Below are 13,818 nucleotides of genomic sequence, written 5' to 3' on the forward strand. Positions count from 1 at the left end.
GCCCTCTGAAGATTGAGTCTACTTCATCCGTTTGCTCGTCTACGTCGAGTTGACCACTCCAATCCGTACCTCCACCGACCTCGTGCACATCAATTTCTCTTCTCCAAGGGTCGGAACGAGCTCCACCTTTCCACAGGGTTCTCCCCTCGCCGATCCTATGGCGGATACCGTCGTGACTCGCGGACGGCGATACCCGCTGCACGAACCCGTATGCCATTCGAGTGCGTCTCGCGGCATCAACCTTCTCATGCCGAAAGGTCACAGGGCCGGGCACAGATTGCCGGGTGTTCGGCAGATTCCTCGAGCCGATAAGGAATACCGATCTTGCCAAGCGCGCTGTCGCGCTACCATCCTAACCCCGCACATCTGTTCTCAACTTCTTATGCTCACTCCAATATTTCTGTCCTTATAAGCTCCGCATTTCCACATAATTGTTATCTTCCAAGCACTCTAGCCGCCACTTCCTACGCGCTCTTCCAAGATGGTGATTCAATTAGAGATTATCCTGTCCGAATGGGTTAAATTCCTTTCGCATCTCTTTGAACTCGACCTATAAGGGTTTGGGTATCTCGAGCACCTCCAACGCCTTGAACCTATCCATCAGCAAAGGTACTGTCCGTGAACCCCTTGCATCTTTAGTCTAACCCTAGCAGAACTGGAAGTTCTCGTCGTGGACCCTATAGTGGCGTTGCAGAATCTCCAAGTTGCTCGATCACTTCCATTCGTCGCAGTCCACTTCCCCGTACACAGACGCCCCAACACATAAGCGGCATCGTCACATAAAGGAGACATGGAAGGGAAGCAAGGTGGCGCATGAGGCATTGGCATCACCATCGGCAGAGTCCCGCTGAGAATAACGAGCGTTCTATCGGCCTTGGCCTCGTCGCAACGGCGAGGATGCTGTATACTTGGGGAGAGCGGGTGCGTGCGATACGTGGTGAGATGGAAATCATCGCTGGTATCAATGGACAACCTTGTCGAAGAAGAGCAGCACCGGCTCTCGAGGAGGCGTTGAGCAACTGGTGCGGACTGAGCTAGCAGATTCCACGGGGTAAAGAGCATTCTTACATCCATCATTGGAGCGTGAAAACGATCCCTGTGCCTCCGCAGAGCTAACTCCCCTGTCCACCGATGCCCAACCCATAAGCAGGCTCGCCGCACAAAGGAGACATGGGAGGTGAGGGAAGCAAGGGAGGTGTAAGAAACGTTGGAGCATCTACCGGGAGAAACAAGCGGTCCATGTACCTCACGCTCGTCGCAACGGCGAAGATATGCTACGCATCAAGGACCTTGCCAAACTGCTTCATCGGCGCAGCGAGGAACGGTTGTCGTAGAGCAACCTACTAAAACCTCCCCCAACCGCGGATGATGGTACAGTTTTGTATAGATGTTCCTACCTCAACGCACTTTTATTATTTTACTTCCCATAAAGATTATGAGTTTCCAATATCTAATTAATCTCGAAGCCTGCAAACCAAGGATGTTCCAACGCCTGACGTGCCGTGATCCGCTTCGTAGGGTCCAGATTCGTCATCCCTTGGATGAGATCTTTGAACGCCGCGTCGTCGACGTCTGACCAATTCGAAAATGACTCGTATGGAATGTAGTCTTCGGTCCGCTCCTCCCAAAGCATCCGTAGGACCTGACAATTAACTTCCTCATCGCCAACATACTTCATGAGCCCATTCAATCCTTCCTGGTCCCCAAAATACGAAACTTGACGCTGCAAGCGAATGAGAGCAGGCAGTGCACCCTGCGCTTGATGTTTTTGAAAATCGTCATCAGGCCCGAATATAACACGCCCGAGCACAGCGAAGATGCACTAAGGACGTCAGCGAGAAGGACCTCTGTCTAAGTCAACACACTTACCACGACTCCAAAAGAGAATATGTCAGCCGGTTTGTTGAGCTCGCCCTTGAAATGCGCCTCTGGACTGCGCCAATTGTCATTGCCAGCCAGCATCCCTTTAATGCACCTACCTTTAGGGAGGTAGGCCGCATTTTCAAGGTCAGTGATCTGCACCTGTTCGACTATAGTCTCTTGATTGACGTGGCGGCAGTTGACCATAATATTGTCGGGCTTGATATCTAAGAATAATTAGCTCCGTATAATAACCTCGTGAAAGGCAAAAAGTAGCTTAATTTACCTAGATGGGCGATATCTCGGTCGTGCAATTCGACAATCCCTCGCAAACTAGCCTTGAGGATTTGTTTCTTGGCTTGCATCGGGATTTGCTTCCTGACAAGGCTCAGGAAGTCATCGGTCAGGTATCTGTATACAAATATGCTCTGGCCTGGTATGGTGTCCGACGGTAACCGTATGTAGGGATTTTCGCGAAGCCTAGGCCGTATGCTCTCATTGAAGCCTGAGAATATGTCTTTGGGAATATCCTTCAAGACAAATTTATCGTGCCCGGATCTAAAATGTCATCAGTTCACGTGTTGAATGATGTGAGTGAAAAGGATGCTCGGACGTTGCCAACCAGACGCGACCCAGGTGCGGTCTCTCTTGAATCAATTCTTTAAAGAAATAGCGACGTCCAGTAGCACCAACCAATTCACTGGAGGTAGATGCCACCTTGACGCTCGTTCGGAGCATGCTGTTGCTGCTGTTGATGACGGCTGGTCAGCTTTGCTGAAAGCCTTGAGATCTTAGCGGAGACGAAAGGTACGACGTACTGGACTTTGATCCCTTAACCCGCCGAGTCGCGACCATCCGTTATCGATAAGGTTTTAGCCAATCAGATCAATAGGATCAAATTGCCGTGCTCTGGAATATGAGACTGGTGATATAAAACAATCTATATAGCTTATTCCTTAGAGTTGAGTCGCTCAATATAAGGTAGCCAACACTCGTCCTTTCTCCAGAACGGAATCCGACATATTTTACACTCAAAATGCGTCCTTGGCGCTCGCAGAGGCCTCTTCCACCATCCGACGGGTGTAGCTCTGCATATTTATTCGTCTACTCTACTAGCTTATCCACAATCTCATCCGTAAAGAATTGACCGAATATAGCAAATGGATCGCTTCGATCAAGGGTAGGAGGTGGATTTGGGTGCCATGGTTGTCGAAATCGTCAATATGCAAATGCTAGAAATCGGGCAGCTCCCATGGCTCCGGGGGTGGTTTTTCAGCTACCCAATTTAGTCGAACGTTATATCGAGTCGGCTGAACAAAGTCTATATCATTAGAAGTATGATTGGGAGGCATGGTTAATGGTAATGTATTAATCAAACCTATGTAGGCTATACGCGTAGTTTTGATTCTGGTGTTCCGCACGGACCATCTACCAGATGGACGCTGGCGGGTTAAGGGATATATGCGAACATCAGGAAAATCTTGGATCAGCATATGGCGGCTTTGAGCGGGCGGCTTTGAGCGGGCTGTTATGAGGATTAAATATCAGTGCGTATGCGTTTTGTGTCGTGTAACATATCTGCTAAATTTGTAACACAGAATCACTGGTACCGAGGAAGCCCTCAATTTGTTACGTCGCGAGATGAAATCACGGGAAGAGGATTTGTGTCGATCGGTAGTCCGTGCACCGATTGCAAGAAAAGAATGAGGCCTCTATTTATTCAAACTACGAAGAAAAGAAACTATTTATACATGAGGTAGGTGCAGGTAATAAAGGGAAGGGGGGTATGTAACTGAAACAGGGGGTAGTAGTACAACCGGAGGCGGAAGAAGAAGCGCGAAAATCACTGATGCACAGAATCCTACAGGAATACCTAATTTTCATACTCGAGGGAGATTGAGGCCCTGCACCTCTTCAAAGAGTTCCAGTGCGACTGTGCACCTTGGCTTCTAAATGTATCTTGGAATGTGGGACCCGTTTTTGTGAGATGGCCAGTGGCTATTGTCGACTTTGATACATATTGCAAGGATGATGACGAACTTTCCAGATGATTCTCCGACCTCATCTTCGTCGAGTGGGAGCTGGCTGGAGGACTCGACCGGGAGAAGCTCAAGTATTAGCTCATATTCCTCTGGATTCCTTCCTGCTAGCAATTCTGGATTATGCCACCTGTTTCTCTTACGCCTCTTCCTTTGAGCCACAAGTCCGCGACAGCTATTTTACTAGCTTTGCAAACGAGCATTCTTGTATCGAGGCACTATTCGGAAGAAAGGTGTATTGACACTAGCGAGAATAATGATTGCGGCTAGAGATAGATGAGTTACGGTGTCATGTTATATGGAATGAGAAATGCGTTGTAGAGAAGTGGCTGTGATATAGTTGGCGTGCATGATGTGAGGCAGGGTTCTGCTCCAAGCTCCGATCTTCTCTCCGCCTATGACAGCATCGTGCATTTCTTCAACCAAACTCCACACTTCCCAACCTTAGCGTGGTCCAACGCTCCTCAATGCCTCTCATGCCCGGTCTCAGCTCGCCGTTTCTATTTAACTTCTTTGTTCATATAAATTCAAGATGGTTCTAGAGCTCCTGGCCCTCGCCGCTATTCCTACTGCCACCGGTGTTTCCGAAGCAGCACACCAAAAGCGTATTGCAAACCGCGAAGCCAAGGCCGAAAACCGCAAATCGCGTTTTCATCTAGACGTTTATTGCGGAGCAAAATCTAGGAAACGGGATGAAGTGCACGGCACCATGGTTGTATTGAGGGATGGTAAAGTAAACCGCCCCTTAGCTTCCGGGATTGCGAGCATTACACTACCTTGTCTTCAGAAGAATAAATCTGCTTGGATGTCTAATATCTTTTCTATTGAACAGCTTTATCTCTGGCCCAAAGATCCGGAAACCAACCTCCCTCTCGCCCTCGATGGTGGCACACCCGCACCACATCCCTTTACTGGTTTTTATATGCCTTTCCCGAACGCTGAGCTATCGAATTCCCTGATTCCCTCTTCGCTAGTCCTTGGCCTTGTTAGTACTGTCCCTCCTTCAAATTCCCAGTCTTCCAGACCTTCCTCCGATGAGAAGTCCAAGCTCAATTGGATATATGCAGACAAGTTTACTATGGAAGTGAAATATGGGCCACGAGCAGGAGCTTGCGAGCATACTATTGGACCATGGGACTGGACATCTGATGAAGGTGGATCGGGATTGATGCTGGAAGGAGATGAGAGTCTCGTGGCGGTTGAAGAAGAGAAAGGCGGATTAGGATGGGCAGTGTATTTTGACCGGTTTGACGATGGGCTAAAGTGGCTGGAGATGGGTAGGGAAAAGAGGGTGCTGAGGTGTAGCCTTGAGAGAAGGCTTTTGGACGGTGACGAGGAGGCTAACCGGATAACAGAGAAAGAACATCAGGGTGGCTGAGCAGGTAAAGGCGCAGTTGTGGGGAGTGTTTGGGCGGTACGAGGAGCTTTTTGTACAACCTATTGTCAGAGTATGGTTTATTGAGGGGATATTTGGGTTATGCATGTTATTCCGGAGCAGGCCGAACTACTTCGCGTGTCTGCCTATTTCCTCGACTGTGCCGCCTGGAGAATGGGCCAGTCTACTGAAGTACGGTACAAGAGGATGACTCTATGCAAGGCTCAGCATGGTGAAGAGCTCGGTCACAAAGTTACGGCCGGGCATGTGTATGCATGAGGAATGGTGTTCGGATAATGAAATTTAACTGTGGCGTAGATGATGTTTAGTGGTTTATCCCTTGCAACGGTGCAATTCGTCCCATGGTTACCGATAAGATCCAGCCCAATAGAACCAATCGAATTAAGTTGGGATGCCCAATTGTTATTTTTCTAGTGCACAGATCACTTGATAGTAGGGTTGAGATACGATGTGGAGATTGTGACTTTCCTTTGTAGTCACAGCGAGCACCTCATCATGTCTTTGAGGCGAGATTTAGAAATGTACTCACAATTCACCAACTCTACTGTAGTTACATAGTTGTAGATTCCTCGAGCACCGATGATTACGTAACTATTTCGGTGCAGCAGGATGCCTGCAAAGTCTGCCCACTCTGATACACAAACGGGCCGATAAGAGCTGAAGATCTAATTCCCCGCCAGATGAAAACAATGCAAGGGCCGGTGAGTGGACAATAAGAGTGTCCAGCCACTACTGCGCCTTACCTTTTACCCTGAATGTAATTCGGCAGATTCTAGGATAACGCCAAGTCAAACCGCTGAGGTATGTTGCCACCGCACGCTGGTCCCAGTCCATTATGATTCCACAAATTCCCTTTGCCTCCAACCCTTTATCAGCCCTACAAACTCTATTTCATCTGCCTGAATCCGTCTTATTTTCCCAACGCGACGCCTTTATACGGTCTCACCATCTTCACCCGTACCTGCCCGTTTTTTCCCGTCGCGCTTATCCTGAAACTTCTACCTATTCAGTTGTGGGAAACCTCACGCCCTGGATCCATCTCCTGAATCTATCAACCAACGCTCCCCGCTATGAGGTTACTCTCACTCCTCGCATGCGCATTCGCCGCTTTATCCGCTGTCAATGCCGTGTCTATACATGACGCGAAGGCGTTAAGTCCCCGCGACTCCGGCTCATCCGCGAACATCCTAGGTGATGGTATTCTATCACCTGCTAATGCGCTGGAAAAGCGGAAAGGGGGCGGTGGTAAAAGTGGTGGAGGTGGGGCCAAGAGTCAGATTAATTGCATATTCAAAAGATTTTACTAACGCTTCAACAGGCGGAGGAGGAAAATCATCCGGAGGCGGCGCGCCAAATGCTGGAGGAAGGACGGTATCTGGCTCGGGTGTCCGTCCCGCCTATGGCGGAGGCCGCTACTACGGTGGAGGCGCAACAGTTCCTTACACCGCTGGCCAGCGCTCTCCTCTCGGCCTCGCACCCTTACTCATACTGCCTATTGTTGCGCTTGCCGTCTTCCCTGGCTTGTGGCTGTACGGCGTCTACCAGTACCCTTATACACGTCCACACACGTTCGTAAACGAGACGATCACGAATGCGACATTCCCGAACGGCATAAACCAGACCCTCCCCATTGATTGCTTGTGCGAGCAATATAGCGTTTGTGGCTGCGATGACAACAGTGATAGCACGTATCTGCACGACCTGATTGGAAATGGCAGCTACGCGGCGCTGAACAAGACTCTTGTCACGATCTCGACTGTGAATGGAACGCGGACAATCGCCATTAACGGCACACTGCCCAATGGTACCACTGCGTCTGGCGGTACGGATTCACCGGCTCCAAAGCAACATGCATTGGAATTTGCCGGTTGGTGGGTTATGGGCGCTGTTGTTGTATATTCCATTTCTTTCCTCTAGGCGCTGACGCCTTTCTTTTCGGGGCGGACATTTTCTAGACTGGATTTATGTTAATGTTTTGCCAATGGAGTTTTATTAGACGAGAATGGATGGTGTTTGGTTTCTGAGGTCACTGGGATACCTTTATCTGATAGAGAGATACCTGATGGTATTCTGACGGTATTTTTCATTTCCCGGGAAATACGTCTTAACATACCATCTTTTTCAATACATACTCTGATACCACTCACCTTGTTGTTTCCTCATAGAGTCCCTCTGATCAGTTTATCTGTTTTTATTCTCGTGTTCTGAGGCGGAGGCGATGGGATATGAAGCGAAACTGCGACCAATTCTTTGCTTTACTTTTCCACCACAGGTCTACCTTATGATGAGAGAGCATATATAATAGTCTGTTATAACCGCCCACACTTTATCAATGCTCATTAACGAGCATGGCGTCGTCGATATCATCTTGATCTTGTGCTTATTGCAAGGTTCCGGGACTTCCGCGGTGTACTAGGCGCAGCCTCCTGGCTCTAAGAATATTATTCAGGATGCAGCGGTGGTGTGCCTAGCGAAAGAATAGAAGGCCTCTTGTGGTCATGAGCATTTCTTTCTCAGCCTCGGAAGTTGCCAGAACCAGGCACCTACGAGTCTGCTTTGAACTCCTCCTTGCGCCTCTATTCTTGGGGGCCATAATTCTGACTGCAGAACCCGCGGTATCACAGTCTCAAGGAGGTTATCGGGTCCCCCTCTCCGCCTAGTGAGCTTGCTCCCCTGTGAGGTGATTGAGCAATCACGGCACCCGTGGCGCACACCAGATAGATGGGTTGACACTTGGCGAATGATCAAACGTCCCAGAAGCAACTGAGACATGCGGACCGTTTCCACGTGGACTACAAGGGGGGTACATGTGCGGATTGCTAGCGTCTAGGCAGATTTATATGGACAAAGTGAAGGTTCTCATACATTCTTTGCCAAGAGGCTAGCAATCCGCACATGTACCCCCCCTGGTAGCAACGGGAGTGCGCATAGGGCTGCAGGTTTCTCAGTGTCGGTGTCAGCTTACGGGTATGCGGGTCTTTCTTTGGGACCGCAATCGCCGGGGAATGCCATTGTGCAACAGGGCTGGGCTGAAGCGGGGCAGGTGCAGGCGTGAGGAGCGGTCACGGATAGCGATCGAAAACATTGTGGATGACGCCAGGTAATCCTGCTGACTCTTGCGGCCATATTGCGGCCATACCGAACCATGGCGGAGATCATTGCGCATCAATCATGTCCTGTGCAACAACAGCACCCGTCGGGCCCTCGCTCCCTGCAGCGATCCTCTATGCAGCATCCAGAACCAGCTTTCTTCTATCATACCAGCATACTGACATCCCCCACCTCCTCGCAATGTCGCTGCTCACCCACAAAAAGCCCTCTGGCTGTTGTGTCGTAGGCGGTCGCGCTATATTTAGGGGATAAGCGAAGAGGTGGAAAGACCAAGCCCTCTGGCCGATGCCTGATGCTCCACCGGCGCGCGTGCTCCTCTCGACTTGGCTTCCTCCACGGCGGCCAGCCACCCGTTTCCGCTAAGCATGAATAATGGGCTCCCGCAATCCTAAAGGTGAAATGGTGTAGTGGGAGCATGGAAGGGTCAAATCAAGCAATGGCTGCACGGCAGACTCCCGATTACTCACCCATAGCTTCTCATGTCAGCCATTCCAACTGCGCCCCTCGCTTGCCGCGTTCAACGGTCGTTTGCCCGGTTTCTTTTTCTATTCCAGAAAAACTTGGCTGACCCCGACCCGCCGGTATTGTCAGATTCGACAATCTGATTCTTGAGATCGAAGCGCTCTCTGTGGATGCGCGCCATGGTGGCCTTGTTCAATGGCTTATCCTCCTCGTTTCGGACTCGGGTTCCGCTAACTCGCAAAGGGCGCCTTTCGTTCCCTATGGGCTCTTACTTTAGCATCAATTGCTATTCTGACGGTCCCCGCCACGGCTGCGAACGCGCTAGGGCGCTAGTGGACGACCCGCCTGTCCTGATCATCCTTCGCCAGCTGAAAGAGCCTCCAACGTGAACCATACCCATGCCTACCCGAACGCTACCACTCCTGCGGTCTATCTACTATTCTCCATTGCGAACTAGCTATCCAGGCTGTGCTGCTTCTATGTGCTTCCCTATCTTAGCATCTGCGCTTACTGTGCACCTGTTCCTACATATGGACTTTCGTTGCCTGACTGACGTGCATAATGCACCCATGGCATGTTTCCTTTTCTCGACGCACGCAACACGTCCTCTCTTAAAACCGAGCTATATAACCTGGCTGCCTGATTCCCAAGATCGCCATACTCGAGCATCTCAGACATTCTCAGACATTCAGCCATTTTTAGCCATCACCTCCAATCAATTGACTTCTCATTTTACTCTGCGCCTTTACCAGTTTCGCTTCATATCATTACCCGACCCATACTCACCCAATTCTTCTACGTCTGTTCCGCAAGATATCAACCTCTTCCAACATGTGCTATCAAGTTGTCGAGCGCTACTCCGTCTGTCGCTGTCTATACTATAAGCATGCCATCGATCCATGCCCAGCACATGGCCAACGCGGTCACACAGTCCAGGAGAAGACTGTCCTCGTTGGTTATGCCTGCTCAACGCACAGCTCCCGCCGCCCCGAAACGTCATATAACATGCAAGGCGCTGGAGTCCTGCCAGACTCCGGGTATGCCAGTGATGCCTACGACTCCTCCCAGTACCGGCGGTAGGGAATTTACGGACTTATCAGTGGGCTTTTGGGAACCCCAGGCTGGAGCAATGGGTTTCGACCTATGGTTCCATATTTTAGCGTCATGCTGCGATGCATTCTTCGACAACCGCGAGACCTCTCTCCCTGGAGCTGCGCTCTTCGCAGATGTTGCGCATCAGCCAACTCAACAAGCACCACGTCATCAACATGACTATTTTCCTTTCTATTCCACAGGCATATAATCGGAGTTTCCATACGGGCATTGGCAGGAATGACACGGACGAAACGGACGACAGCACGAGGACGACAGGGACGAATTGCATATGAAAATTGCAATGGCTGCTTTTTTTTATTTTTTAGCGTGTATTATCATGGATAGATGCATAGCAAACGGGTCATGGGTAGCATTTCTGCATGGGATCGGAGTCGGGTCGGTTTGGAATTCCTTCTTTTTTCCTCGCATTCGCGTCCAGTTGGCGGCCTAATATTGTTTTCTGCTTTCTCTAATATGGGATTTTGGCCCGTGCTTTGGCATATTTGGTTTCCTTGGTCTCTTTGGTCTTTTTGAGTTCTTTTTGTTATTTGTCGAATGCCTTTCGGCCAGCTTGACTCATGCCCTTTAGCGGGGTCGGCTTATTTCAGCTGCAGGCAGCGAGTTGTGTTGTAGTACGTCATCCAACTCGATGTAACATTATTGTTCCGTTCTCGTTAATTTCTTGAAAACTTACCGTGGCCCGCAACTGGCTCGTACATCACCGCCCTTTTGCACTGACGTCCCCTCTATAAACCCTCATCCCCACCCACTGCAGCTCTCACTTCGTCGGTGTGAGAGAGAGAGAGACGCACGCACGCAGAGACGGATAAAGAGAAGAGCGAAGGGAGCGAGACGGACGGTATTCAGCTGCCTTCGTACGGAATGTCCATTCCTTCCCGGTCCGAATGCACGCGTCTGTCGTGTTCAGCTCATACACCGCACTCCGTCGGCATTGGCCGCCGCATTTGCAGCCCTCGCTCCCATCACGTCAAAGATGCGACGTTTCCAAAGTTTGTGTTTTGAAATATTTATAATATTTTATTCGGCTTACGACGGCGGAGCCCCGCTACCCCAAGGGGAGTCGCTAAGTTCCGCACCTTCTCGTCGAACCTGGGGCTCGGACAAGGGTTCGCTTGACTGAGCTATAATTAGCAGCGTCTGCCTCTGTCCTGAGTCTTCTGCCAATATTTCGTTCCACACCATTCGAAGCTTCGGCTTGGGAATCACCACTAGGAAGTCGCGTCCAGCCTATTAAGGCTCGAATCGCTCTTGGTCATGCTGATGCTTTTTGGCGACGACAACGCGTTATAATTTCAGGCCATTATCAAATTTCTATTCCCGACCTGACGTGCGCGTGCCCGGGAATAACGCCATAGCAACGCGTGTCAGAAAGCGATAATATGTGCCCTGTCGATATGAACTATCTGCTTCTCTAAAATTTAGCGAAAACTCCCGGGAGGCTTCAACGCCGTTCGATCCTTCCAATATATCGGTACGTCGATTGTGAAACCTGCCAAAGTATCCCTATGGCCGTTACACCGGTCACCGATACGAGGCAATGAAGTTAGAGTCATATTCTAAGACACTTGGAAAGCATAGCCACATTGACAAGTTTTGACAAGAGGGGAACCGACGAGGTTAGATCCGGACTGAAGATCCTGATAATAGCGTTGCCTAGACTTCGCGCTGAGGGCATAGAGTGGTTGCTGCCATTAAAAGGCTGATACCGAGGGGTGGGACAGCCTCTTCCACTACCCGGGATCACGGACTGGGAAGAGTATGGGATTTCACTAGCAGCCTCGACGCGTACTGCCATCATCGTACATGTCTGGAGATGTAGGAGACGCCCGCTAGCTTCTATCTTGAAGATATTTTTGTGACTCTTTGGATCTCGTCAAGGAGCCTGATCTAAACGCCCCCCTGCTTTCGATGGTCCTAAAACCCCATTGCACCAAGCCACTGAGGTCGTTCGCCCTCAGGACCTGACAAGTTTCCAGATTCTACACGACCTATTACTGGAGATCTTCACTGTGGCTTCGTCGCCCAACAAAGACGACATGTATCTAAATTAACAAGTAGTGGCGATGACCATGATTCATCGTCCCAGCTCCATCGAGGAAACTCTTCCGGATTGCCATGTCTCCACGCGCTTTTTGCCGATTGGGAAAGGACACTGAATCTCCGAGCCGAATCTCTGCCGTCGGCTAAGAGCTTATACTGGCTTATGATTAGTTCGTCTTGCTAATTAGGCAAAATTCCTTGGTGTTGTTCGTGCAGTCCTTATCAAAAACCTATCGACATAGTTCAAGACTGACACAGCAGCTTCGGGTGCGGTCTGTGATTGGGAACAGCTGGAACTGGAGGTTAGATTGGACTCTGGTAGCGTGAGAATCATAGAATATGGGAGGGCTCGAGGAGAGCGGGGAAAGAGGCGTGGGGCTCTACTGGCTAACCGACCGGACGGGAAGAAGAAATGCACAAGTATGAGATCATGANTTTTTGAGTTGACTCAGCATGCTCAGACCAAGAAACAGATGAATATCCGCTGCGCGGATAATCGAATATCCGCAAGCTAACCTATTCGATCGATCCATCTGTTTCTTGGTCTGAGCCACTTTGGCAAGCTTTTGGAAGCCGAGCCGGTCTGTTTGTATGAGGCAAACCATCAACTTTAACGAAATTAATGTAAGCAACCGCCACGTCTATTATCCTGTCAATACCTGCATTAGAATTGCCTTAATCAGCTCTCTAATCGATGGATTTTCCAGAACCAACTGCCAGCCATGGGCGCATCTAAAAGGCGTCGAAGAAACCCCTCTATTTCGTCTAGCAGGAGCCAGTCTTCTCAAGCTTTTNANAATAAACTACCCTCTCTATTAACCAATACCGCTGGAGGATCAAGAGATACAGCGGATATAGTGCCCGAGGGCATCAGCCGTCTTGTCCCACCCCCATCATCTCCCCTATCGTCTCCCCCGTCGTCTCCCCCATCGCTATCCGCAGCTCAATGGCGGTCCTCAATAGCCNACTCACCACTGCCAAACTACATAGATCCCCAAGAGGATGAAGAAGCAGGAGTTGATGAAATACCCGCAATATCCGCAATATCCGCNGAGAAGATATCCGCTGCAGAGAAGGTCCGGGTAATTGTCGACCGTCTTAGGCCATGGCGGATGTCTATAGGAGACCTAGCGCTTGAATGGATTACAATGGCTGAAGGTTCACGCAAGGCACTAAAGAAAAAAAGAGCAAGGGAGCTCCTTAACAAACTCCTAGAGGATGCTGATATCCTAGATATCTATACTGAAGAGATGGAGAAGCGCGGCATAGTGGGTGCTAGTGTTGCTCTTACTATCCAGGGAGAGCTTGAAGAGCTAAGGGAGAAAGAGTCACTATTTGGCAGCTTTGACCAATATGCGGATATTGAGCAGCTTGACCTTGGGCAGTGCTATNAAGCCGTAAAGACTTACGCACCTACACTAGAGCATGTAATTACAGCATGTCAAGAGGGTCGACGCAAATGTTCTCCGCATGAAGGCCGTGCGGTTCTAATAGCTTCTACGCTTGCATTTGGCCTTTCACGAAACTCCGCAAACTGTATCCCACGGCTGCTAGGGATGTATCTCCAAGCCAACGGCGTTAAGCGCCGCGTGCTTTCTGTGCTCCATGGGCTTGGATTAATTGATGGTTATACCACTTTGAACCGGCAGAAGGAGCGGATAGCCCAGGAATCAAGGTTTAGCCCACAATCTCCGCGGTGCAGGTATATACTAACCTACATACAGGTGAAAATCCGCTTAATGGGTGCAGCTTCTAATACTATTGTTGTCTATGATAACTTCGACTACCTCCAAC

General features: G+C 49.8%; 5 protein-coding genes across 5 annotated transcripts; 3 read left to right on the top strand and 2 right to left on the bottom strand.

Moving 5' to 3' along the window:
* Nucleotides 1-312: 312 nt before the first annotated feature.
* K441DRAFT_665780 (uncharacterized protein) lies at nt 313-1,502 on the bottom strand. Its single transcript, XM_067649546.1, has 2 exons — nt 654-1,502; nt 313-609 (listed from the first exon to the last, which is right to left on the bottom strand). The coding sequence occupies exons 1-2, from the start codon at nt 1,075-1,077 to the stop codon at nt 551-553; spliced, it is 483 nt and encodes a 160-aa protein (XP_067500275.1). The 5' UTR covers nt 1,078-1,502; the 3' UTR covers nt 313-550.
* On the bottom strand, nt 1,264-2,658 carry K441DRAFT_235304 (kinase domain-containing protein). Its single transcript, XM_067640672.1, has 4 exons — nt 2,474-2,658; nt 2,147-2,418; nt 1,870-2,087; nt 1,264-1,822 (listed from the first exon to the last, which is right to left on the bottom strand). The coding sequence occupies exons 1-4, from the start codon at nt 2,596-2,598 to the stop codon at nt 1,451-1,453; spliced, it is 987 nt and encodes a 328-aa protein (XP_067500276.1). The 5' UTR covers nt 2,599-2,658; the 3' UTR covers nt 1,264-1,450.
* Nucleotides 2,659-4,336: 1,678 nt separating this feature from the next.
* Nucleotides 4,337-5,692, top strand: K441DRAFT_665786 (uncharacterized protein). The gene is made up of 2 exons (XM_067649547.1): nt 4,337-4,632; nt 4,732-5,692. Exons 1-2 carry the CDS (start codon nt 4,432-4,434, stop codon nt 5,275-5,277), a joined length of 747 nt encoding a protein of 248 aa, XP_067500277.1. The 5' UTR covers nt 4,337-4,431; the 3' UTR covers nt 5,278-5,692.
* Nucleotides 5,693-5,967: 275 nt separating this feature from the next.
* On the top strand, nt 5,968-7,654 carry K441DRAFT_642753 (uncharacterized protein). Its single transcript, XM_067646701.1, has 2 exons — nt 5,968-6,555; nt 6,614-7,654. Exons 1-2 carry the CDS (start codon nt 6,366-6,368, stop codon nt 7,210-7,212), a joined length of 789 nt encoding a protein of 262 aa, XP_067500278.1. The 5' UTR covers nt 5,968-6,365; the 3' UTR covers nt 7,213-7,654.
* A 2,045-nt stretch (nt 7,655-9,699) lies between these two features.
* K441DRAFT_451235 (uncharacterized protein) lies at nt 9,700-9,924 on the top strand (the record flags this gene model as incomplete). Its single annotated transcript, XM_067641698.1, has 1 exon — nt 9,700-9,924. A coding segment is annotated over one exon (225 nt), but the record flags the coding sequence as incomplete, so codon positions are not given.
* Nucleotides 9,925-13,818: the final 3,894 nt, after the last annotated feature.

The sequence above is a fragment of the Cenococcum geophilum genome (genome assembly GCF_001692895.1).
Source record: "Cenococcum geophilum 1.58 unplaced genomic scaffold K441scaffold_45, whole genome shotgun sequence".
Classification (NCBI taxonomy): domain Eukaryota; kingdom Fungi; phylum Ascomycota; class Dothideomycetes; order Gloniales; family Gloniaceae; genus Cenococcum; species Cenococcum geophilum.

Excerpts from the sequence above, each read along its gene's own strand:
- K441DRAFT_665780 (XM_067649546.1), bottom strand. The coding sequence starts at position 1,077 with ATGATGGATGTAAGAATGCTCTTTACCCCGTGGAATCTGCTAGCTCAG. Across the intron at positions 610-653 it reads CACGACGAGAACTTCCAGTT|CTTTGCTGATGGATAGGTTC; the intron begins CTGCTAGGGTTA and ends CACGGACAGTAC.
- K441DRAFT_235304 (XM_067640672.1), bottom strand. The coding sequence starts at position 2,598 with ATGCTCCGAACGAGCGTCAAGGTGGCATCTACCTCCAGTGAATTGGTT. Across the intron at positions 2,419-2,473 it reads GGTCGCGTCTGGTTGGCAAC|ATCCGGGCACGATAAATTTG; the intron begins GTCCGAGCATCC and ends ATGACATTTTAG. Across the intron at positions 2,088-2,146 it reads CCGAGATATCGCCCATCTAG|ATATCAAGCCCGACAATATT; the intron begins GTAAATTAAGCT and ends AATTATTCTTAG.
- K441DRAFT_665786 (XM_067649547.1), top strand. The coding sequence starts at position 4,432 with ATGGTTCTAGAGCTCCTGGCCCTCGCCGCTATTCCTACTGCCACCGGT. Across the intron at positions 4,633-4,731 it reads TTGTATTGAGGGATGGTAAA|CTTTATCTCTGGCCCAAAGA; the intron begins GTAAACCGCCCC and ends TCTATTGAACAG.
- K441DRAFT_642753 (XM_067646701.1), top strand. The coding sequence starts at position 6,366 with ATGAGGTTACTCTCACTCCTCGCATGCGCATTCGCCGCTTTATCCGCT. Across the intron at positions 6,556-6,613 it reads CGGTGGTAAAAGTGGTGGAG|GCGGAGGAGGAAAATCATCC; the intron begins GTGGGGCCAAGA and ends ACGCTTCAACAG.